Source organism: Spermophilus citellus (assembly GCF_964194105.1).
Source record: "Spermophilus citellus genome assembly, chromosome: 17".
Classification (NCBI taxonomy): Eukaryota; Metazoa; Chordata; class Mammalia; order Rodentia; family Sciuridae; genus Spermophilus; species Spermophilus citellus.
In genome coordinates, this window is record NC_138199.1 from 64,939,037 (window position 1) to 64,965,579 (window position 26,543).

Here is a 26,543-nt window from a genome sequence, read left to right on the forward strand (position 1 = left end):
CTTTGAGAAGCTCTGTTCTGAGGGATGCAAAGATAAATAAAACATAGGTTGATTTGATAAGGAACTAATCATCTGCTGGAGAGAATAAGGCCACCTCTCAAATGAAACAACTAATAGGAATTTGATATGTGCTAAAAGGGGTTCAGACAAGGCATTTCGGGATTAAGTGGGGGAGCAGTATTGCCCCCTTGGGGATATTAGGGAACTCTTCAGCTGAAGAGGTTGCGTGTAAATTGCATGAAAATGAGCAGCAGTAAAAAGAGGGTACTCTAGAGGGAAGTCTTGGGGAGGTGTGGCAAATGTGAGTGTCAGGAAACTGTATATCCAAATTACCTCCATCCTGGGATACATAAAGGACCCAAGTGGATGGTGAAACTGCCAGTGGGTCAGGGCTGGATGAGCGTCTTAAGTGTCAGACCAAGGATGAGTATGCTGGATCTGTAGGGAGCAGTTGAGGGACAGAGACTCTAGTTGGGTTCATAGTAGTAGGTGGGGTAAAATAGGTGGGGAGCAGTCAGTTCTATATCTCAAGTCAGAGATGAGGTTGCAGTTGTGATGTCTGGGGAGCCAGGAAGAATGGGACATCAAATTGAGAAGTCAGGAGAAAGAACAGGCCTTAGGGATTTCAGACAGAGAGATAATGAATTTGAGTGTTGAGTTTTAAGGTGCACTAGCACAAAGTTGAAATCCGAATTCTTTCTTATAGGTTTTTGTTTTTGGAACTGGGGTACTTAACCACTAAGCCTCATCCCCAGCCCTTTTTATTTTTTGAGACAGGGCCTTAGGAGTTGCTGAGGCTGGCTTTGAACTTATGATCCTCCTGCTTCAGCCTCCTGAGTTGCTGAGAGTACAGGCCTGTGCCACTGCGCCTGGCTCAGAATTTTAATCCTAGAAAAAACTTGAGTGATTTGTTAGGCAATAGCTCTGAAAGTTGGGGCCCCTGGAGATAGGCTTCCCAATAACCAGTCCAGGTAGAAGTAATTTGATGACCCTAAATTTTGTGTATTTGCAAGCAGGGAGAGTTGAATGTTTTAATGGGGTGTATTCTAGGCTTCTGGAAGGGGTTTACAATGAAGAGAAGTAGCATTAACTCCAGAATTCCTGTGCTGCCTTAGCTTTGTGTCTTTGGGTTAATTAAGTCTCCTGAGACTTAAGTCTTTTTGTTACTCATGACAATAAAACTTGTTGCTTGTTGGAAATTATAAAAAAACAGATGAATAATTTAAAAAACTATAATCCTACCACCCAGAGATATCTACTACTTCTTCTTCTTCTTCTTCTTCTTCTTCTTCTTATTATTATTATTATTATTTTTATTTTTGTAGTCCTGGGGATTGAACCCAGCGGCGCTCTAACACTGAACTACATCCTCAACCCTTATAATTTTTTTTATTTATATTTTTTGGGGTACCAGGGATTGAACCCAAAGACACTTGGCCACTGAGCCACATCCCCAACTCTTTTTTGTATTTTATTTAGAGACAAGGTCTCACTTGTTGCTTAGCACCTCATTGTTGCTTAGGCTGGCTTTGAACTCACAATCCTCCTGCCTCAGCCTCCTGAGCCACTGGGATTGCAGGCGTGTGCCACCGTGCTCAGCTTCAACCCTTTCAACTTTTTTTTTTTTTTTTTTTTTTTTTAAAGAGAGAGTGAGAGAGGAGAGAGAGTGAGAGAGAGAGAGAGAGAATTTTTAATATTTATTTTTTAGTTCTCGGCGGACACAACATCTTTGTTGGTATGTGGTGCTGAGGATCGAACCCGGGCCGCACGCATGCCAGATGAGTGCGCTACCGCTTGAGCCACATCCCCAGCCCCCCTTTCAACTTTTTAAAGAAAATTTTGATACAGGCTCTTACCAGGTTGCCCAGATTGGCCTTGAACTTGGGATTCTCCTGTCTCAGCCTCCTAAATTGCTAGGATTATAGGCACCACCATGATCAGCTTCTACTTTTATTTTTAACAAACTTTAAGTTTTGTAATAATTTAGATTTATGGAGAAAGCTATTAATATAGGTCAGTTTTCTTACATACTTGATCCTGTTCTCCCATTGTTGTTAACATTTTACATTTCCATGGCACATTTATGAAATCTGAGAAACCGCCATTGACACATTACTATTAACTAATTTTCCTACTTTCATTTGGGTTTAACTAGTTTTTCCACTAAATGTCCTTTGCTTCAGAATTATCCAGATCCCACATTGTAGTTATCATGTCTTGATCTCTGTGTTGTGACAATTTCTCCACATTTCTCTGGTGGTCATGGCAGTTGAGGAATACTGGTCAGGTATTTCCTAAAATGCCCCTACATTTAGACTTGTCTGATGTTTTCCTTATGATTAGACTGGAGTTATATACTTTTGGGAAAGAAATAATTTTTAAATATTTTCTTATTATTTCTGTTTTTTAATATAAATATTTAATACATAGTCATATATTTTACAAAAATGACATCACAAGCCGGGCATGGTGGCACACACCTGTAATCCCACTGGTTTGGTAGGCTGAAACAGGTGGATTGCTAGTTCAAAGCCAGCCTTAGCAACAGCGAGGTGCTAAGCAACTCAGTGAGACCCTGTCTTTAAATAAAATACAAAATAGGGCTGGGGATATGGCTTCATGGTTGAGTGTCCCTGAGTTTAATTCCTGGTAATCCCCACCCCCCCAAAAAATGACATTACAGACCATATGTTTTATAATCTGCTTTTAAAAAAAACTTACCCACAGTCAGGGCAGTGGCACATGCCTGTAATCCCAGTGGCTCAGAAGGCTCAGGCAGGAGGATCAGGAGTTCAAAGCCAGCCTCAACAGCACTAAGCAACTCAGTGAGACCCTGTCTCTAAGTAAAGCACAAAATGGGGCTCAGTGCAGAGTGCACCTGAGTTCAATCCCCAGTACCCCAATCAAGTAAACAAACAAAAAAACCAAAACAACTTACCCACAGGATTTTATATATGCAATTTTGTAACTTGATTTTGTTACTTCATATCTTCCCAGTGACCCCTATTCTTCATACTTTGTAGGAAACTTTTGTCCTTTCAAACATCTGATCTAAAGGTGTAGTTCTCTAAAGCAATCTATTGGTAGATTGAAGATGGCTTTTAAGAGTGGGTGGTGGTGTACTTGTTTTAATTATGTAGTTGGCTCTCTGATACTGATTTATGTTTCATTAAAAAAGCTCAACTGTTTTGAATTAGGATGTGATTACTTGTCTACACAGATGATCTGGAACTGAAAATGAAGACATCCAAAGAATGGAAAATGTTTTTTATAATAATAATTTTCTTAGCAAGTAGCAACATTTTCTAGAATTCATTCTCTTAAGTGTAATTTGTTTACTTCTCAAATGTGAGTTTTTGTTTATGAATAAGTATATGTTTATCAATCTATTGATTAATAAACATGTTGAATGATTTGGGTGGAAGTGCAGATTCTTTTTTTTAAAAAAAATAATTAAATAATTAAGTTTTTGGTACTGTGGATTGAACTCGGGCACTTGCCCACTGAGCCACATCCCCAGCCCCATTTTGTATTTTATTTAGAGACAGGGTCTTACTGAGTTGCTTAGTGTCTTGCCATTGCTGAGGCTGGCTTTGAACTGGAGATCCTCCTGCCTCAGCCTCCTGAGCTGCTAGGATTACAGGCATGTACCATTGAGCTCTGCAGGAAGTTCAAATTCTTTAGGAAATAATTTGGAATTACTGAAACTAAGAAGGCTGGGCTATCGTCAGAATTTTGGAATTTCCGATAAATGAGTCAAGAAAAATAGATGAGGGAAAAAATAAAAATAAATTTTTTGGGGGCTATAGTGGATTGAACTCAGGGACACTTGAGTACTCAGCCACATCCCTAGCCCTATTTTGTATTTTATTGAGAGACAAGATCTTACTGAGTTGCTAAGCGCCCAACAGTTGCTGAGGCTAGCTTCAGACTCCGGAGCCATTCGAATTAGAGGCTTTCGAAACTGCGGCCGGCTTCAAATTTAACTGTTGAAAATTTAGTTTTTCATTATCAGTTTAGTCACTAAAATAGATGGTGAAGGTCCACCAGGATATTTCTTTCATGTTTGTAAATCATTTTGCTTTGTTATACTGAAGTCCACTTATTTTGGGATTTAGGAGAATTTGCCTGTTAATGAAAGATTATTCAAGGTAGAAAGTAGTTGGTGATCTTAGTTTCTAGTTTCTCTCAATAGGCTCAGTCTTTCTTAATCTTGTTGCATACCCAGTGGTTTATGTTTTGGAGAAAAGTGCAAGTGTCTAGCTGCGTATTATGGTACACTAAATAAAACTTTGCAGAATATTTTGCCTATGCATCCCATAGGATTATCATAAAAGCAGGTAAATTTAAAGATGATAACAGCATTCCTCCTTATAGCTTAGCATTCTAATGGGACTGAATTTGGTACTGGACAGTTCTTGGAATGCTTGGCATTCCAGTTATTTTAGGTCATCTATTTGGGAAATTCAATTAAAGTCCTTATTGAATGGTTTAAGTGAGTTGGATGGTTGTCCTGGGGATAAAAAATGACATAGAAAGGCATCTTATACAATACATTTAATCCAAGATAGTAGATGATTTAAGAGGCCAAATAATTCTGTAGGCAGTACTGTTGGTTTTAGAAGGAGAGTGTTTTAGAGAAGTAGGCCTTAAAAGTTTCATTAAAAGCTGGGTAGGATGTAGGTCCAAGCAGGGAGGAAGGATGTTCTGGGCAGAGGAAACAGTGTTGTCAGAGTGTCAGAGGCCTGACAGTATTGGGAGGTCTGTGTGGGGAGTTGTGGGAAAGTTAGGTTGTGGCAAGATTGTGGATGGCCCAGATACCTGGTAATGAGCTAGAACACTATTTTGTAGGTATTTTGTAATCATTGTGTCATATCTAGATTAATGGTTCTTAACTTTTTTCCTCCCAGAGGAAGCATGATACTTTAGCCATATTGTCTCAGCATAGCCCTACTGCTCGGTGGGGAGGGGGCCAAGTTCTGATAAGCTTTCCTCACTCCACTGGGCTGGGTCGTATGGGTTATTTTAGCAATTGATCAATCTGGCTTTTCTTTCCTTGAGTGCAACACACTTAATTTCTAGTATGATGTTTTTTCACAATAATAATTGAGTTTCTATAGGGAAAATAATAATATAACTGGGCACAATGCACATCTATAATCCCAGCAGTTTGGGAGACTAAGGCAGGAAGATTGCAAGTTCAAGGCCAGCCTCAGCAACTTAGTGAGACTCTATCTTAAAATACAAAAAGGGCTGGGGATGTAGCTCAGTGGTAAAGTGGATTTGATTGAATACCTGGATCCTGGAATACATAAAGGAAACCCTCTCTCCCCTGTCAAAAAAAAAAAAAAGAAAAAAAGGTAGAAAATAATGATAGGTTAGGCAGAGTAAAGGCAAAATACTAACTTTTAAAAACATGAATCTCCAATTTTTTTCAGTAGTCTTTTAAAATTTTTGCTCATTATATTTATATTTATTATATTTATATTTATATTCTAAGTTTTTCTGTTTTATTATTCATATAGTCTAATAAGTAAAGCTAGTTTGGGATATGATTAAGAACTAGTTATGGCTGGACATGATGGTACATGCCTGTGATATCTGCCGCTCAGGAAGACTGAGGCAGGTGGATCCCAAGTTCAAAGTCAGCTATGGATGCTAGTAATTTCTGTTAAAAAAGAAAGGAGAGTGGTGATATTTAGCATAAAAATGTTTACAAATGCAGTCTGATTCATTTGACCTAAGTTAGTTATGAGGTAGATAAATTTTTGTCCTAAAAGAAATAAACATGTAAGACAGAGATGCAGAGATTATCCTTGTTTTAGATTGAAGAAATTTTAGTTACTACTGTGGCTCCAGGTATTAGATCACTATTTATATTCCTTGAAGCTTGTCTCTAATCAAATAAAGGATTTAAATCTTTTGAAATCAAAGAGGACCATGACTGCATTAATAAGAAAAGTTAATTTAAGGACTATAACTGCTTTTTAAATAAAAATACATTTTATGACTTAGTTTCAAGGTGGTTTTTCTCTTACTGTCCTAGACAGAGGTTCATGCTGGGAAGAGAATGATACCTTCTCTGTCATCTGTCACTGAAAATGTCTTGGTCCCGACCAGTCTGCCTAGTGCCTCTGTGGTACACTATTGATTTCATTTTTCTTCCAATATTTACATTTGGTCCTGGACCAAACATCTAGCTATGATGGCGTTCTTCAAAAGTATTCTGTTTTGTGCCAAATGAACTCATTGATTCTTCTGTTTGGAAATGTTCTTTCTGAGGCTTCATTCTTGCCTCTAAAACCTACATAACAAGGAAAGGAATTGCTTAGATTTGCCATTTATTAGTAGTGCTTATTCTTCTGTATCTGCTTCTTCCAGAAATTGAAAAGCCACACAAATTGTGACACTGAAATTCATATTTAGAAATAATTTTAAAAATTTCTTCTTTAAAATTGACATACTGGGGCTTAGGTTGTGGCTTATCGGTAGAGAGCTTGCCTAGCATGTGCGGGGCCCTGGGTTTGATCTTCAGCACCACATAAAAATAAATAAATTAAATAAATAAATAAAAAGATTCAAAAAATAAAACTGACATATTGTAAATTGACTTTCTTTTGTTGAACAGTTTTATTTAACATGTAGTTTGTGCAACCATTCATCACAACCATAGTGGAGCATCATCATCCCAGAAGCCTCCCTCCTTAGCCAATAATTCTGGCAAGCCATTAATCTAATTTCTAGCCCTATAGTCTGTCTTTTTGAGAATGTCATATATATGGGATCATGCAGTATGTAAACTTTTGGGATCAGTTTCTTTTACTCAGAATAATATTTTTGAGATTGATCCATGTAATTACATGTATTGCAAAGTTATTCCTTTTTATTGCTGAGTAGTTTTCCATTGTGTAGAGGTATCATGGTTTGTTTGCCCATTTTATCATTAAATTATATTTGTTTCCAGTTTTTAGTGATTATGAATAAAGCGCCTACAAACATCTGAGGACAATTTTTTTTTGGTATCCGGTATTGAACCCCGCTATACCACTGAGCCACATTCCTGGCCCTATTTTGTATTTTATTTAGAGACAGGGTCTCAGAGTTGCTTAGTGCCTTGTTTTTGTTGAGGCTGGCTTTGCAATCCTCCTGTCTCAGCCTCCTGAGCTGCTGGGATTACAGGTGTGAGCCACTGTGCCCGGCTTCTGAGTACAAATTTTTATGTGAACGTAGTTTCATTTCTCTAGGGTAACTGGTTATCAAGAGGAATTGTTGGGTAGGGTAGTGCATTGACTTTATAAGAAACAGGCTGAGGCAGGAGGATCGCAAGTTCAAGGACAGCTTCAGCAATTTAATGAGGCACTAGGCAACTTAGCAAGACCCTGTCTCAAAACAAAAAAATAAAAAGTGCTGGGGATGTGGCTCAGTGGTATAGCGCCTCTGGGTTCAATCGCTGTTACTAAAAAAAAAAAAAAAAAAGAAAAAAGATACTACAAATCTAGAGTGACTGTACTGTTTCCTATTCCCCCTCATAATGCATGAGCCTCCCAGGCACTCCGCATGATTTGTTGTTACCAGTATTTTATTTTATTGTTTTTTTAAAACAGTGCTGTGGATTGAACCTCAGGGCCTTGTGCGTGCTAGAAAAGCGTTCTACAACTGAGCTACCCCCAGCCCAACAACATCTTAAATTTATTTATTCTAATAGGTATGTAGTGGAATCAAATTATGGCTTCAATTTGCATTTCCCTGATGGCCAATGATGTTGAATATCCTAGTGTGTGAAAGTTTTCTGTTTTGAACATCTTTTTATTTGCATATTTGCCATCATTATATTCTCTTCATGGAGTATTTGTTGAAATATTTTACCCAGCCTTTGACTGGGTTTTATTTTTTGTCCATTTATGAGAGTTCTATTTTATTTTTGGTATTGGTGATTGGCCCTAGGAGTGCCCTAGCACTGAGTTACATCCCGTACCTTTTTATTTTTTACTTTGAGCCAAGGTCTTGCTAAGTTGCTGAGACTAGCCTTGAACTTGCGATGGTCCTGTGTAAGCCTCCTAAAAGGGAGTTCTTTATGTATTCAAATACAAGTCCTTTATCAGATATGTAATTTGCAAATATTATCTTGCGTTAGCTTGTCTTTTCATACTCCTAACAGTGCCTTTCATCGTGTAAAAGTGTTTAATTTTGATAAAAGTTCAGCATATCAGTTTTGTTCTATTGTTGGATTGTGTTAAAATGCATTGATTTTTAAAACAAGTTTCTGTTCTACAGAAGTGATAAAGAGTAATTTAGTAATGGGAATGTTCTCATTAAGTTGACTTTTCTGGAATAGTGCTAAAATGATAAAATGTCACCGTTTTATGGAAACATGATGCTAATTAATATACTCCTTTTTTTTTTTAATATACTCCTTAGACTTGGGGCACATAGGATTTTACTTAATTGAAGGAAATGATTAGCTTAGGGGTGTGTGTGTGTCTTATGCTTTTTTGAATGGCAATCACTAATAATATGGTTAATGTTGGCATGCTTTTTATAAGGTAGAACTGTGTGGGAAATTAGTTTTTAACTCTGTTCCAGAGTTAAAACGGTATCATTTTCCAGTCACTTTTTGGCCTTTTGGGACTGCCTGAGTCTGCTTTTGCTCATTGGAACAGCATTAGATTGATTGCTTGGAGGCTCAGAATTAGTGTGATGGGTAAAAGTAGGAGCTGTATCAGAGCATCTAGATTTGAATACTGCCCTTTTCATTTACAGTGCAATTAATTGTAGGTGAGTACCTTAACTCTATGCTTTAGTTTCCCCATCTGTGAATGGGAATGATAACAATAATAACAATAATATCCCTCTTACAGGGTAATTTTGAGGTTGAAGTTAGATTCATAAATGCAGTCTTTTCGTCAGCATCTGGCACACTGTAAATATTCAGTAAGTGCTTGCTGTTATAACTGAGGTAGCTTTATAATAAAGTTGGTAAGACAAATGCATTGGAATTATGTTTTCCAGAGGTAGAATAACAAAATATTACACTTAGCTATTTGTCTCCCATGCTCACTTATTTTTTTCTCTTTAGTACTTATTGTTATTAGTAATCAATGAATCATGACCAATGTTATTAATAATCATGTCTATACACTGTTCTACAGGATCATTAGCAGCTCATTTGGTACTAATCAAATTCTACCTATCTCAATGAGTTAGGACTCTCTTGATTCCAACTGTCTGAAATATCAACTTAAGCTATTAAGCTGGTTTAAGATGGAAAAAAATTTCCTGGCTCACTTAATTGTAATGTCTAGGTATATCTAGCTGGATTCATGGCTCAAGTAATATCATCTGGACCAGTTTCTTCCCATGAGTAAACTGTTGTTTCCTCTGTAGACTTCAGGTGCAGCCATGTTAGAAAGATGGCTGCAGTATTTAAACCCCTGTAGCTTTTCAAATTTTAGATTTAGAAGGAAAGAGCACCTGTCTCTTTCCCAGAAACCTTAGCAAAAGTTTCATGCTGTCTCATTGGCTCTTATGGGGTCACATGTGTACTCTGAGCTACTCCCTATGTTGAGGACTGTGAGGCTCTGGTTGGCCAGTTTTGATCACATGTCACTCCTGAACCCCTAGTGAAGTTAACTCCTCTGGAACCACATTGATTGAATCAGAAAGAGGTGAATTCTCAAAGGGAAATCCTGGACCTTTATTACCAGGAAAGGGAATGATACTGGGCTGTAAAACTACTAAAGTTTATTGCATGGTATTAGTCTCTTTTATAGGTCAGCAACAGATCAGAGGAGTTAATGGATTTGAATTAGTGTCTTGGTTTCTGATTCCAGCTTTCTTGCCCATGAAGTCGCATCCTCCAAGTAAATATTTTGCACATTGGGCTGGGGATGTGGCTCAAGCGGTAGCGCGCTCGCCTGGCATGCGTGCGGCCCGGGTTCGATCCTCAGCACCACATACAAACAAAGATGTTGTGTCCGCTGAGAACTAAAAAAAAATAAATAAATAAATATTAAAAATTCTCTCTCTCTCTCTCTCCTCTCTCTCTCTCTCTCTTTAAAAAAAAATAAATAAATATTTTGCACAGGGGTAGGATTTTCAGATAGTTACAGTGCTTTATATGTTTCTGGTGAAAGTTTTGGATAATTTTTTACTAGGAAGAGAAAGAATCAAGGCACATGGGGTAGACATCAGTAATGGGCAATTGTGTGCTTCTCCCTACATTGTTGTTCTTAATGGATTTTCATTCTCTGCACCTCTCTGTCCCCATGGGAGAGACTTTTGGATCTAGGTTGGTCAGTGTCCAGCAGTTACTTCCAGCCACCAGGATCACATGCTGTAACTATGGATTTACCTGTGTATTTTAGACAAGGACGTCCACTCCACGGTGAAGTGTACCTGGAGTTGTCCTCATGTGGAAGCAGTTCTAGACCTCTAACTTCTTACTCTGTATAATACATTTTAACATAGCCTGGGATATTTTCTCACTTTGATTTTGACTGGCAGGTTTTATTTTCTGTTAGAGAAGGCATTTTAGCTTCTTCAGAGTGTGTGTATCAAGGTCATGCTATGTTCTGAAAAACCAGAAGAAACAGTTAGACAGAGACCTGCCTTGACTGTTATCCTTGCTATAGCAAACTATTTGTGAAACTAATTATTAGGGCCTGATTAACAAAGGTAATTGTGGTAAAACAATAATAATTCTGAGGTAGGCATCTGAACCTAATGTATCAGAGACATTAACTCTGTAAATTACATCATTTCCCTCCAAAGTTCCTGAAGTTAATAATAGTTTGCCCCTAATTTCTATTTATGTATTAAAGTTATTAAGCTCTCTCTGGCTAATATTTTGTGACTAATGTTGACAGTTGTCTTTTATATTGCCAGTTTTAGGGTTAAGCTCATCTTTATTGGTGGCATATGAATGCACATAATTTTCCAATGGCTATTTTTGCATAATCATTGCCTGTTTATTGAGATGGAGAAAATAGGTGAAAACAACTTTTTTCATCAAGTAGGTAGTTACATAGAATAATATTATTTTCTGTAATTACAGTATTATATGTCGAGATTTATAAAGTGGCTTCTACTTTATGTAAATTGAAGACATGGAAGTTTAGGGAAATAAACAATTCTGCCACTTACTGAGCACCTGTTATATAATGTCAAGCATTCCTTTTTAAGCACTTTATACATATTCTTTCACTTAATCCTTACACTAACCCTAGGAGGTAGGTATTTGTTGTTTCCTCACTTTTTTAGAGGTGAGCAAGTGGAGATACTCAAGTCATCTCCCCCAGGCCTTGTCCCTGGTGAGTGGTGGGTGTCCCTAGTGAGTGGTGTGACTATTCAGTTTTCTGGACAGGCCCTTTGGCTTCGAGCCCATACTTTGCATTATTGTTCTACATTCTTTCCCAAGCAAAGATCTTAGCTTGTACAATATTAGTTTCATTTTTCTTACTACTTTTTATAATATTTGTTTCTCGGTGTGGGCTGGGAACTTTGTGGGGAAGATTTGCTAATGGCAGGGCCATTGGTATCTGTGAATTTGTCCATCTACTATTGCTGTTCTCTGGCAAGCAGACACTGTGTGCTTGTCGTTATCAGCAGTTCTCAATTAGAACTGATTTTGTTCCCTGTGGAGACATTTGTTAATGTGTGTAGACATTTTTGATTTGTCATAGTCAGGATGTGCTACTGGTATTGAGTGGGCAGAGGCCAGGGATGTCACTAAACATTCTACAATGCCCATGATGGTTCCCCCATAATAAAGACTTATCTAGCTCAAATGTCACTAATATAAACTTGGGTCTGTATCCTAACTTAGTAATCATTTTGTAATGCCATTCTTATGTGTAATGGACAAAGTCACTGTAATAATTATTTTATACTTTAAATTATTTTATACTTTTGTTTGATAATTGACTGCACCCAAAGCAATACATGTTTTTATAAGGGATATAAATATCAGCTATAGATTGAATATCTGAATTCTCTTAAATAAAACTGGGAATTATATATAGCTCACTGAAGTACACTTGAGGATGTTTAAAGACTAAGGATATGGTATCTAAATATTTTTTGGATTATCCTGTTAATAAAACAATTAGATTTATTTTGTGTTAAAAGTATTAATTTGTTAAATGTAAACATTTAATATACTAGTTTTTAAAATTATGAGTTATTTTTAGTTAAAAATTCCAACTGATAGAGAGTATTTTATTGAACTCATGTATATACCACCCTAATTTTTCTGTTTGTTTGTTTGTGTGGTATTGGGGATGGAACCTAGGGCCTTGAAATGTAGGCAAGTGCTCCGGCTGTGAGCTACACCCACATCCCTATACCACCTGTATTCAACATGCTGACAAATACTGTTGAAGTCCTTTTTTAATGCTTCATGTTCCCATTCCTTCAGAGTTTCTACATTTTTGGATATACCAACAATCTCCAAAGGTGAAGGGGCCTAGACAGCTTCTGTCTGTCATCTTGTTCACTCACTGCTGCTGTCTTTTGGCCACTGGCCAGCAACGTTTCCCCCTCATCGCCCATTGTAATTTTAGGCCACAGAGGACTTCAGAACAGTGAAGGGTAGGGGTGGTGGTGGAATTAGTGCCATGGTCAAAGCTGGGGAGCCTGGCAGAGAGCATTTATATAGGCTGGTGAGAGGTGGATGGGACAGATGAGTCCCTAGAGGCCAGTGGGTAGAGTGGGCAAGAGCAGGAGAGAGAGGAAGGAGAAAGCAGCAGGAAACGCAATGGTGACCGGCCAGCTAGAGCGAGCCTTTGTTTTTTATTCTTGGTACTGGGGATTGAATCCAGGGATACCTTTACCCTCGAGCTCTATCCCCGGCCCTTTTTATCTTTATTTTGAGACCGAGACAGACTATTAAATTGCCCAGGCTGGCCTAGAATTTGTGATCTTCCTGCCTCAGCCTCTCAAGTCACCTGGACTAATTCATGTGCCATTTTGCCTAGCATTATTGATCCTTGAAGCATTATCATGACTGTGGGCTCAGGTTTCAGTAGACCTTCTCTGCCCAGGATTTCTCCTTGTATCTGGGTGATAGAGCTAGGGAGAAGCATGATGGCACTGTCACTGTGTCTTCCTTGGATTATTTTACAGTTCTCCTTATTAGTGGCAGTGCTTGTCATTTCTTCTTGCCCTTTTATCTAGTTCTTCATAGGCTTTATATATGATAGATTCCTTCTTTATTTAAAAAATTTTAGTTGTGCTCCTTTGCCAATGAAACAGAGCTCTCGCTTCTCTCTCTTCTTGTGGCATTTGAGGTCATCCATGGCTTCTCTTCTTCTTCTTCCTTTCTACCTTGAGTCTAAACTGCAGATTTTCTCCCTTTGATGATTTCACTTGGATCCTTCTCCCTGGAAAGCTTGAGTTTACTCTCCCTGTTATCTGCGTGGTGAACTCCTGTTCACTCTTTAATTTTTTTATTCTGCTTTGTTATATGTGACAGCAGAATGCATTACAATTCATATTACACATACAGAACACAATTTTTCATATCTCTGATTGTATACAAAGTATATTTACACCATTCCTATCTTCATACATGTTCTTGGATAATAATGTCCATCTTATATTACCATTATTTTAAACCTCACGCCCTCTTCCTTCCCCTCCCACCCCTTTCCCTATCTAGAATTCATCTGTTCCCTCCCAAGCTCCCCCTCCCTACCCCACTATGAATCAGCCTCCTTATATCAGAGAAATTTAGCATTTGGTTTTTTGTGGTTGGCTAACTGCACTTAGCATTATCTTCTCTATCTCCATCCATTTACCTGCAAATGCCATGATTCTATTCTCTTTTATTGATGAGTAATATTCTATGATGTATACATACCATATATTTTTTTATTCATTCATCTACTGAAAGACACATAGTTTGGCTCCATAATTTAGTTATTGTGAATTGTGCTGCTATAAACACTGATGTGGCTGTGTCCCTGTAGTATGCTGTTTTTGAGTCTTTTGGGTATAGACCAAGGAGAGGGATAGCTGGGTCAAATGATGTTTTCATTCCCAATTTTCCAAGGAATCTCCATACTGCTTTTCATATTGGCTGCACCAATTTGCAGTCTTACCAGCAATGTATGAGTGTGCCTTTTCCCCCCACATCCTCGCCAACATTTATTGTTATTTGTATTCTTAATAGCTGCCATTCTGACTGGAGCGAGATGAAATCTTTTGAGTAGTTTTGATTTGCTAGAGATGATGAACATTTTTTCATATATTTGTTGATTGATTGTATATCTTCTGAGAAGTGTCTGTTTAGGTCCTTGGCCCATTTATTGATTATTTTTTTTTTGTGTGTGTGTGTGTGTATGTGTTTAGCTTTTTGAGTTCTTTATAGACCTTAGAGATGAGTGCTCTATTTGATGTGTGAGGGGTAAAATTTTGCTCCCATTTTTGTAGGCTCTCTGTTCATCTTACTGGTTGTTTCTTTTGTTGAGAAGAAACTTTTTAGTTTGAATCCATCCCATTTTTTGATTCTTGATTTTAATTCTTGTGCAATAGTAGTCTTGTTAAGGAAGTTGGGCCTAATCTGACATGATGGAGATTAGGGCTTACTTTTTCTTCTATTAGATGTAGGGTTTATGGTTTAATTCCTAGGTCCTTGAATCACTTTTTTTTTAATATTATTTTTTAGTTGTGGTTGGACACAATACCTTTATTTTATTTATTTATTTTTGTCCGGGGCTTGGGATCAAACCCAGGGCCTCTACCACGGAGCCACAACCCCAGCCCCAGGTCCTTGATCCACTTTGAGTTGAGTTTTGTGCATGGGGAAAGATAGGGGTTTAATTTCATTTTGTTGCATATGAATTTCCAGTTTTCCCAGCACCATTTGTTGAAGAGGTTATCCAATGTATGTTTTTGGTGCCTCTGTCTAATAGAAGATAATTGTAATTTTGTGGGTTAGTCTCTGTGTCCTCTATTTAGTACCATTGGTTTACCAGTCTGTTTTGGTGCCAATACCATGCTGTTTTTGTTACTATTACTCTGTAGTATAGTTTAAGGTCTGGTATAGTGATGCCACTTGCTTCATTCTTCTTGCTAAGGATTGCTTTAGCTGTTTTGGGTCTCTTATTTTTCCAGATGAATTTCATGACTGGTTTTTCTATTTCTTTTTTTTTCTAAATATTTATTTACTTTTTAGTTGTGGTTGGACACAATATTTTTATTTTATTTATTTATTTTTATGTGGTGCTGAGGATCGAACCTAGGGCCTTAGGTAAGTGCTCTACCGCTGAGCCACAACCCCAGACCCTGCTTTTTCTATTTCTATGAGGAATGTCATTGGGATTTTGATTGGAATTGCATTAAATCTGTATAGTGCTTTTGGTAGTATGGTCATTTTGATAATATTAATTCTGCCTATCCAAGAACAAGGTAGATCTTTCCATCTTCTAAGGTATTCTTTGATTTCTTTCTTTAGGGTTCTGTAGTTTTCATTGTATAGGTCTTTCACAACTCTTTCTCTAAGTTGATTCTCAAGTATTTTAATTTTTTTGAGGCTACTGTAAATAAGGTAGTTTTCCCTGTTTCCCTTTCAGGATCTATCACTGATATACAGAAATGCCTTTGATTTATGGGTGTTGATCTTATATCCTGCTACTTTGAATTCGTTTTCTGGTTGAACTTTTTGGGTCTTCTAGGTATAGAATCACGTCGTCAGCAAATAGTGCTAATTTGAGTTCTTTTCCTATCCGTATCCGTTTAATTTTTTTTGTCTGTCTAATTGCTCTGGCCAGTGTTTCAAGAAGTATGTTAAATAGAAGTGGGGAAAGAGGGCATCCTGGTCTTGTTCTGGTTTTTAGAGGGAATGCCTTCAATTTTTATCCATTTGGAATGATGTTGGTCTGGGGCTTAGCATAGATAGCCTTTATGATGTTGAGATATGTTTCTGTTATCCTAAATTTTTCTAGTGTTTTGAAAATGAAGGGGTACTGTATTTTGTTGAATGCTTTTTCTGTGTCTGTTGAGGTGATCATATGATTCTTACCTTTAAGTCTGTTGATGTGATGAATTACGTTTGTTGATTTCCGTATGTTGAACCAACCTTGCATGCCTGGGATGAATCCCACTTGATCATGGTGCACTATTTTTTTGATATGTTTTTGTATTCGATTTGCCAGAATTTTATTGAGAATTTTTGCATCTATGTTCATTAGAGATATTGATCTGAAATTTTCTTTCTTTGATGTGTCTTTGTCTGTTTTGGAATCAGGGTGATATTGGCCTCATAGAATGAGTTTGGAAGTGCTCCCTCTTTTTCTATTTCCTGAAATAAATTGAAGAGTATTGGTATTAGTTCTTCTTTAAAGGTATTGTAGAACCCAGCTGTGTATCCATATGATCTTGGGCTTTTGTAGACTTCTGATGATGTCTTCTGTTTCATCTATTTCATTTGATACTGGTCTGTTTAATTGTGTATATCTTCCTGACTCAATTTGGGCAAATCATATGACTTAAGAAATTTGTAAATGCCTTCGATATTTTCTATTTTATTGGGGTACAAGTTTTCAAAATAATTTCTAATTATCCTCTGTATTTCTGTAGTGTCTGTTGTGATTTTACCTTTTTCATCACGTATATTAGTAATTTGAATTTTCTGTCTTCTTCTCTTTCTTAACATAGCTAAGGGTCTGTCAATTTTATTTATTTTCTCAAAGAATCAACTTTTTGTCCATTTTTTCAATTGTTTCTTTTGTTTCGATTTCATTGATTTCAGCTCTAATTTTAATTATTTCCTGTCTTCTGCTTTTGGTGTTGATTTGTTCTTCTTTTTCTTGGGCTTTACAATGTAATGTTAGGTCATTTATTTTTTGACATCATCTTCTTTTAAGGTATGAACTCCATGCAGTGAACTTTCCTCTTAGTACTGCCTTCATAGTGTCCCAGAGATTTCAACATGTTGAATCAGTGTTCTCATTTACCTCTAGGAATTTTTAATCTCCTCCTTTTACAACCCTTTGTTCATCCAGGAGCATATTATTTAGTCTACAGTTGTTGAAATGATTTTTATTTGTTATTGATTTCTAATTTCATTCCATTATGATCTGATAAAATGCAGGGTAGTATCTCTATTTTTTTGTATTTGCTTAGAGTTGCTTTGTGGTATATTATATGGTCTATTTTAAGAGAAGGATCCATGTGCTACTGAGAAGACAGTGTATTTGCTTGTTGAAGGATGAAATATTCTATATATGTCAGTTAAGTCTAAGTTATTGATTATACTATTGAGTTCTATAGTTTCTTTGCTCACCTTTTGTTTGGAAGATCTGTCCGGTGGTGAGAGAGGTGTGGTAAAGTCACCCAAGATTATTGTGTTTTGGTCAATTTGACTCTTGAGCTTGAGAAGAATTTGTTTGATGAACATAGATGCTCCATTATTTGGGGCATATATTTTTATAATTGTTATATCTTGTTGGTGTATGGTTCCCTTGAGCAGTATGAAATGTCCTTTTTTTGGTCCCTTTTGATAAACTTTAACTTGAAGTCTACTTTATTTGATATGAGGATGGAAACCCCTGCTTGCTTCTACAGTCCATGTGAGGCGTATGATTTTTCCCAACCTTTCACCTTTAGTCTGTGGATGTCTTTTTCTAACAGATGAGTCTCCTGGAGGCAGCATATTGTTGGGTCTTTTTTTTTTTTTTAATCCAATCTGCTAGCCTATGTCTTTTGATTGGTCAGTTTAGGCCATTAACATTCAGGGTTATTATTGAGACATGATTTGTATCCCAGCCATTTTTGTTTATTTTTGTTTTGTAATTTGACTTAGTTTCTCCTTTGATAAGTTTTTCCAGAGGCTGGGGATGTGGCTCAAGGGGTAGCGCGCTTGCCTGGCATGTGTGTGGCCCGGGTTCGATCCTCAGCACCACATACAAACAAAGATGTTGTGTCCACCAAAAACTAAAAAAATAAATATTAAAATTCTCTCTCTCTCTCTCTCTCTCTCTCTCTCTCTTAAAAAAAGAAAGTTTTTCCATTAGTGTAATACTTCCCTCTGCTGATTTTCATTGTTATTTTTTGTTTCCTCCTCTTGGAATATATTGCCAAGGATGTCTTATAGTGCCGGTTTTCTAGTTGTAAATTGTTTTAACTTTTGTTTATCATGGAAGGTTTTTATTTCATCATCAAATCTAAAGCTTAATTTTTCTGGATACAAGATTCTTGGTTGGCATCCATTTTCTTTCAGAGCTTGATGTATGTTGTTTCAGGATCTTCTAGCTTTCAGGGTTTGGGTTTAAAAATCTGCAGTTATCCTAATTGGTTTTGCTCTCTATATAATCTGATTCTTTTCTCTTGTGGCTTTTTAAAAAAATTCTCTCCTCATTTTGTATGTTGGGCATTTTCATTATAATGTACCTTGGTGTGGATGTGTTGTAATTTTGTACATTTGGCGTCCTATAAGCTTCTTGAATTTGGTTTTCCAAATCATTCTTAATGTTTGGAAATTTTTCTGATATTATTTCATTGAATAGATTGTTCATTCCTTTGGTTTGGAACTCTGTGCCTTCCTGTATACCAATAACTCTTAAATTTGGTCTTTTCATTTTATCCCATATTTCATGAATGTTCTGCTCATGTTTTCTTACTATTTTCACTGTGTGGTCTACATTCTTTTCAAGATTATATATTTTGTCTTCATTGTCTGAGGTCCTGTCTTCCAAGTGGTCTACTCTGTTGGTGATGCTTTCAGTTGAACTTTTAATTTGGTTTATTGTTACTTTCATTTCAAGGATTTCTGTTTGTTTGTTTTTCTTTTTTAGCACCTGTGTCTCCCTACTGAAGTAATCTTCTGCTTCCTATACTTGTTTATGTAGCTCTTTGTCAAAATGATCTTTTGCTGCCTATATTTGTTCTCTTATGTAATTCTTTAATTCACAGAACATTTTAATGATGTACATCCTGAACTTCTTCTCTGTCATTTTTTCTGCTGTGCTAGTCATGGATTCTAATAATGTGGGTTTCTTGATTTGTTTGGGGCACTTTCTTTCCTTGTCTTTTCTTGTTGCTCATGTGTCTTCCCTTCTAGCGCTGTGGGTCCACGGCATTACCATTTTTACCTTATAGGCTTATAGTGCTCCTTTAGAGTTCCAATACCTCTCCTTTATGGGGGAGGACAATGTTAACAAATCCCAAAGTAAACAATATACCACCTATAAACAATTTGTTGCTATTCAGACATTTAGAGTTTGTTCACAATATACAGAAATGTTGAATTTGATTATAATCTATAATATAATCAGTAGGTTTGTAAAAGTGTTTACATTTTCTGATGGTGGTCAGTGAACTGGGGGTGAGTTGTAGGATGATATGCTGAGGAGGCAGAATGTGAGAATATAGAGTTAGTATATCTTAGGAAGTGTGAAAGAGAACTCTAAAAGAGGGTTAGTAGCAGGAGAATGGACAGTAAGTAATTTTGAGTAGACAAGTACATGGGAAGACAATAGAGTACATAAAACAAACACAAATGTATTAAGAAAAATAAAGGATGTTAAAATAGTAAAAATTGGAGGAAAAAAAGAAAAAAAAAGACATATACTATACAGGTATAATATACTATTCACATGTTCCAGTCCTCAAAATCCTAATTCATGCAAAGTTCTTGGTTTCACATACGTTGGGGATATGATGTGGGAGAATAGAAGGGGAGAAGAAAAAGAGAACAACAACAATAACAACAACCATAACAAACCTAGAAGAAACCAGGATTGTTAATTGTTTTGGTTGGAGACCAGTATCTTTCTTGCTTCCCTTCTCATCCAATAGGTGGGGTTGTCTGTTGTTAGCTGGTATCTCTGCCATCAGGATGGTGAAGGTAACCAGGATGGAAAGGCTGGTTCTGGTACAGGGCACATGGAAGTGAGTCCCTGGAGGGAGACTGCACCTCAAGGGTCTCTTTTAGGTCTGCTTATATGACTTGAGCGCCCGGTCCTATCTCCCTATTTTGCCTGAAGATTTCCCAGTTCCTCGTCTCTTTGTTAGTTTCCAAACTGTTGCACTCTCTCTCTCTCCCTTTGTAGTTCCTAATTAAGGGACCCCTCTCACCATGTCTCCTGTGGGCAGCGCCCTGGTCACACTGCTTACCCGTCCCACTGAGAGCTGTTTTGTGTTGGGCAGTTACTGTGATGGGTTACCGGCTGGTGGGGAGAGGGTGGAGTTGGAAACCGGGTACCTGGCCAGCTAGAGTTCCAATTTGGGAGCTGCCCTACCAAAGATGTCAAGGAAGGTGACCCAAGATGCAGGCGGGCTGCTTCCAGGGTCAGGGTGTTGGGTCGGATGCGGGGAGCCTGGCAATGGCTTTGTGCGATGTGTTCAGAGATGAGCTCTGTGGCGTGCAGTGTTGCAGCTTTTGGCTGTCCTGGGAGCCTGTAGGATGTCTCCAGGTGCAGGTAGACTACCGCATGAAGGGACTATGGCAGTAGCTGCCAAGTCACAAGATGGAGACGACTGGGGGAGCCCCACGTTGGTAGATGGGGGTCCACAGGGGAGTGGTGGCCAGAGTTCCTATGGGTGGGTAGCAGCTGAGTGTCCTCACGGGAGCAGAGTGGCGTTTGGGAGTTCTGCGCTGGTGCTGATGTAGTGATCCTGCTAAGGCACTTGGGAGCCCTGTGTGGGCTAGTAGTTGGGAGTTGGGTGCAGGGAGTCGGGAGTCCTGCTCTAACGCTGAGGCCTTGAGCCATGCTGCGGGCACAGTGGGAACAGCTGTGTTGGGGTCCTGTGTCACTGTCAGAGAAGCTGTAGTCCCACTAGTTGAGACCCAGGTCACAGAGCGACACAGAATGCTGCTTCCCTCTGGCCTGCCATTTGGATCGCCCTCTTGTTCACTCTTGAGGCCAGTGCCTGTCTTTAGCTGATGGAATAAGTCTTGTAATCATTCAGTGTGCTTTGCCTCTCTTGCTATAGTCTGATTCTCTTGAAGGCAGTGACCTCATGCTTCATCTTTGCATTTGTGGCTGTAAGCACAGGACCTGGCCCTGAGGAAATGTTTGCTGATTTGAAGCAATGGACAGGTCTAACTTTGATTTTAGCCAGTGTTTTAATAAGTGGAAAAAAATTTCACACTATATAGATTTTGATTTTCTGCAGTCACAATTATTGCAAGATTGAAATTGGGAGACTGGAATTTAAAGGTTTGTATATGAAATATTTCTTCACCTTTGGTTAAAAGAAGGAAATCCTTTATGGTTTGTTTTACTTTGTAGTATTTAAAGTTATGATTTATTTATAAATTTGTCTCATTTATAAATTTGATATGATCCTGGCTTATGATCAACACTTTTTTTTTTTTTTGTGGTATCAGGATTGAATTCAGGGGTATTCGACCACTGAGCCACATCCCCAGCCCTATTTTGTATTTTATTTAGAAACAGGATCTCACTGAGTTGCTTAGAACTTCACTTTTGCTGTGGCTGGCTTTGAACTCTTGATCCTCCTGTCTCAGGCTCCAGAGCCACTGGGATTACAGATGTGCGCCACCGCACCTGGTTATGGTTGACATTTTGACTTGGATCTTATTGCAGACTTCATAAAATATAAAAGAGAAGTTTAGATTTTGTAGCATCAATAACTTAATTGTGACCTTAAGTCGGAGACTAGTTGAAAGAAACTATTTAGATAGATATTAAGCAAGTTGAGATAGGAATGGCCTAGAATTTATAATAGCTAAATCTTTAAAAAAATCTCTTTTTCTTTTCTCCCTGTCTTTAGGAATTTTGTCCCTGAGTCATGGAAGACAGAAGAGCTGAAAAGTCATGTGAACAAGCATGTGAGTCACTGAAGAGGCAGGACTATGACATGGCCCTCAAGCACTGCACAGAGGCCCTCCTTTCTCTTGGCCAGTACTCCATGGCAGACTTCTCAGGGCCATGTCCACTGGAGATAGAACGCATCAAAATCGAGAGTCTTCTTTACAGAATTGCCTCATTTTTGCAACTGGTGAGTTAACACTGTTGGCATGCCAATGCGGAACTGGGTAAAATGGCCCTTTTTGGTGAGTCAGGACTATGGCTGGTTATTCCTGTACAAATCAGCTAATTTTGACTTGAAGAGATATGAATGAAGTGCCTGGTAGTTTCGGAATATCTTTGATGGTTAAAACTGTGTTTTTAAACTTAGAAAATTGTGCTGTGGTGCAGCACTTTGAATTATTCACTCATTCCACAAATATTTACTAAGTGACAAGTATTTACTAAGTGACAGTGTGTACCACATACTTCTCTAGGAACTTGGTGAATGTACTGATGAAAGAAGATTCCTTCTTCATTATACTTTTTCTAGTAGGGGGACAGACAAACAATAGCTACTATAAATAAAACACTATAGATTAACTACATGAAAAAAGGAGAGCAGGGCAAGGGAGTACCAGGGTTGGACATAGGGGCAGCTTAAAATATTCAGTGATCAAGATAGGCCTACTGAGAAGGAGGAGGCAGGGCTGAGCCACAGGGAAAGCTGGAGGAAGAGCAATACAGGCAAAGGGAACAGTCAGGCAAAGGCCCTGAGGCAGAAGCATGCCTACCATGTTTGAGAAATAGCTGGGAGGACATTGTGATTGGAGTAGGGTGTGCATACAGGAGAGGAGAAAGGGCAGAGCCTGTGGTCTGATCCTAAGGACTGATTATTTCTGCGAGGCAGGGAGCTATGGCAGCACTTTGAGTGGAAGAGTGGTATGATGTCATTCAGTAGGAATTATGTGATTTACGTTGAAAAGAGATTATTAAGGAATAAGAGTACATGTAAGAAGACTAGTTTGGAGACTGTTAGAATAATCTAGGCCAAAGATGACAGTGACTCAGCCCCAAACAGTAACAGTGGCGATAGTGAGAAGTTGCTCTTTTGAAGGTGGAAATGGTCAGATTTGCTGGGTGTGGGAATGAGAGAGAGAGCTGTCACAGTCACTTGCCTCAATTAGAAGAATGGAACTTCCTTCAGCTGAGGTGAGAGACGGTAGAGGGGAGCAGGCGTTGTGAGCTCATTTTTGGACCTCTGGAGTTGGACATGTCATTTACTATCCTGCGGGAGGCACTGAGTGAGCGTTCGGGTGTGCAGGCATAGAGTTTGGGAGAATCCGTGGGATACAGTCTAGAGCCTGGGTGAACAGAGTGGATAGAGAAGAGAGGACCAAGGCTTTGGTCTTGTGGTACCACAGTGTCAAAAGGTTGGACACAAAAGGAGGAGCCAGCAGAGTGGCCTGAAGAGCAACCTCAGGAAAAGGAAAAGGGAGAAAGCCGGGTGTCCTGGGAGCTGTGTGAAGAAAGTACCACTGACAGAGTGGGCAAACATTCTCCACTATCAGTGGCTACCACTGGGCACATGGCAACGTGTCTGAACGGGCTGCGGTGAATGTAGCTGTGGATCTGACTGGAGTAGGCGGAGGAGCAGGAGTTTAGACAGGAGCAGGAACAGGGTGAGTGGGAAGCGGGTAGATGAGGTAGATGAGGTGGTCACAGTCTGGAAATTCTCTCCTCACGGCTCCAGTTTTCTCATTTAAGCTTGGAAGGAACCTGAGGCTAGCTGAAGTGAAAGAAGGTGAGAAGTCTGGGTGGGGGTCAGTGGACAAGGGAGTTGTGCCGGTGTGTGTGTAGAGTGTCATTTGTGTAGAGTGTTGTGTGACCCTCCCTGAACACAGCGTTAGTTCTGCTCTGTGAATTAATGGGTTAAATTTATAACCTTTGTGATTTAACTTTGAGACAAAGATGAGCTTCTCTTTGCTAACGTCTTTGTTGAAAGCGGTCCTTGGGCCAGGCATGGTGGTGCCCGCTGGTAATCCCAGCGCTTCTGTAATCTCAGCACCTTGGGAGGCTAAGGCAGGAGGAACACCAATTCAAAACCAGCCTTAGCAAAAGCGAGGCGCTGAGCAACTCAGTGAGACCCTGTCTCTGAATAAAATACAGCATAGGCCTGGGGATGTGGCTTGGTGGTCGAGTGCCCCTGCGTTCAATCCTTAGTAACAACAACAACAACAAAAAAAGCAGTCCTTGAACTACTTAATTTTATCTTGTGTCTTTTTATTTTGCAGAAAAACTATGGACAAGCTGATGAAGATTGTAGGCACGGTATGTTTAAAACCGGTACTCTTTTCTGATTTGAAGATTTTGAATTATTTAATTGAGCAATGTTTAAGGTCTGATTTTTTTTTTTTTCGTTTGTAATTTCAAAAGCAATTCTGATATTAAAACCTCCCGCCTTATTAGAGACTGGTATGGATGAAGCTTTCCTGCTACAATTGGTATGCAAAAATTTAAACACTGCTCCTACTTATGAATATTGATGTTTCTGTCCACTTCCCAGGAGCTTTGACGATGTGTGCTTTTAAATTTTGTGTGAGTAGTTCTAGTCAGTAAGAGCCCACAAGTAGCATGGATGGATATGAATTATTAAGCTTGGATACATTGAAAAGGAAGACTCATCCCTCCTGAAATATTTTCATTAATCAGGAGATTTTCCTTAATAAATGGTTAGAACTTTTTTCTGTTTTTTTTTGGGCAGGAAATCGAGATTTATAATAAGATTCTTGTTCTCTGAGTACCCATAATATAGTAACCCTGTTCTTCATGCTGCCGTCTCACTAGAGTGAGTGAGTGTAGGAGCAAGTGGGAGAGGAGTTCTGTACATGTTCTCACACACTCTTGGTGGAATTTTTTGCACAGCTCAGTGACTTGGATAATATGATGTTTCATTTATCCAGCGTTGGACGTTGGGGCCAAGGTGTTTGACATAAGTTAATTTTTTTCCCTTCTTACTCTGTTGTGTCAGCACTTCAAAAAGTATTAAGTATTTTTGTTGTAAATCTTACAAAACTATATTAAGTATTCCTGTGGTATATTGAACATAATTCAGCCATTCATTAAAGATCAGCTACCTCTCAGTGAACCTTGCTTCATAATGTTGTAATAGTTTGGGAGTTAAATAAGAGATATCCTGTACAATATTCCTTTAAAAAAATTCCTGCTATCTTTGGACATTAAAAAAAATACTAATAGGCAAATAATAATAATAATTCAAATAATGTAGAGAATTATGAATAAAGAAATGATTTCTCTTTCTTCCCTCAACCTGAAGAAATATTATTATAAGATTGCTATATCTTCTGCAGCTTTCTCTGTAGTGATAAACACAAATGCTTATAAATAGGGCTTCTCCTTTAAAAATTAAAAAAAATAAAATAAAAATTTGTACCGCGATCCCAAAGCTGCTTGCTTGCTTATATATCAGTACATCCTGGATCTCTAAGTATATACACCAGTTTCTGCTTGATATTCCCTGGAGTGGGGCTGGGGTGTAGCTCAGTTGGTATAGTACTTATCTGTAGAATATGGGAGGCCCTGGGTTTGATCCCCAGTGCTGAGAAAGGAAAAAAAAAAAATTTCTTAGTATGGATGAGTTATAACTCATGAGCTTTAACTATTTTCCTGGATGAGCTTTTACAGTATTCCAGTTTTCTCGCCTGTCTTTATAAACCATCTTGTAATAAACATAAATTCTTCCTTATTATTGCCTTTGTTTCTGTAACATAGTACTAGAAGTTGGATTCCTAGGTTAAGGTGAGTGTGCACGGACAGTTTTTATAGATACATCAGATCAGTGTCAAATGCACATACCCCCAGCAATTTATCTATCTTTCTTTATTTTTTTTTAAATTTATTTTTTATTTTCTATACTTTTATTTATTTGTTTTTATTTTTTTTATATGGTGCCGGGGATTGAACGCAGTGCCTCATATATGCTAAGCAAGTGCTCTACCACTGAGCCACAACCCCGGCCCACCCTCAGCAATTTAAATGAGAATGCCCATTCCTTGAAATCTCACTAAGACTGAAACCTACCAGTCTTGAAGTGTTGCTATTTCATGTCTGAGAAACAGTCCCTCTTTCTTTAATTTTTACTTTCCTGACTACTAGTGAAGTTGATACAGTCTTCTCATTTTAGAGATAATGTAAGTCAAGGTCACAGAAAGTTCATAACATGAAAAGTCACAGAAAATGAAATGCTTTTGGTGAAGGAACATACGGAAAAGGGTTGTTTTTTTTTTCTGTTAATTGTATTATTAGATATTTTAAAATTAGGAATTACCTATATAAAGGTTGAACCAGTTCTAAGATGAAGTGGTCATGACAAGTCTGACCTGTGGTGTTGAAGGAGTGTGCGGTGGAATGCAGCTTGGTGTAATACATTCACCCCTTTGACCCACTAATCTCATTTCTGGGATACTATCCCAAGTGAATAATCTGAAAGAAGGAAAAAATTGTATGTAGAGTGGTGTTCATTGAAATACTGTGTGTAGAAGTGAAAAATTGATTAGCTTGATTTAGGGAGAAGTTTATTAATTACATTCTATGCACTCCTTGTTTATAAAAATGTGATAAGTAAGAAGTTGGAAAGTGGTCATTTTTTAAAATATAAAGCCATGTATGTGAAGTTGGTAGATTGAAATAGTTGGGAATATTGGCCAAGATTTTTTTGTAGTTATCGAGTTGTGATATTACATGTATTTTTTTCTTTTTAACTTTCAG

The 26,543-nt window shown here is 38.1% G+C and overlaps 1 protein-coding gene across 3 annotated transcripts in view; it reads left to right on the forward strand.

Annotated features, from left to right (window-relative positions):
* HELZ (helicase with zinc finger) overlaps positions 1-26,543 on the forward strand; it is a 168,462-nt gene that overhangs the window by 11,922 nt on the left and 129,997 nt on the right. For all 3 annotated transcript variants that reach the window (XM_081271910.1, XM_081271909.1, XM_081271911.1), the window contains exons 4-5: positions 21,739-21,966; positions 24,050-24,086. In XM_081271910.1, coding sequence (XP_081128036.1) covers positions 21,757-21,966; positions 24,050-24,086 — 247 coding nt within the window. In that variant the 5' untranslated portion in view covers positions 21,739-21,756. The remainder of the gene's footprint in view (positions 1-21,738; positions 21,967-24,049; positions 24,087-26,543) is intronic.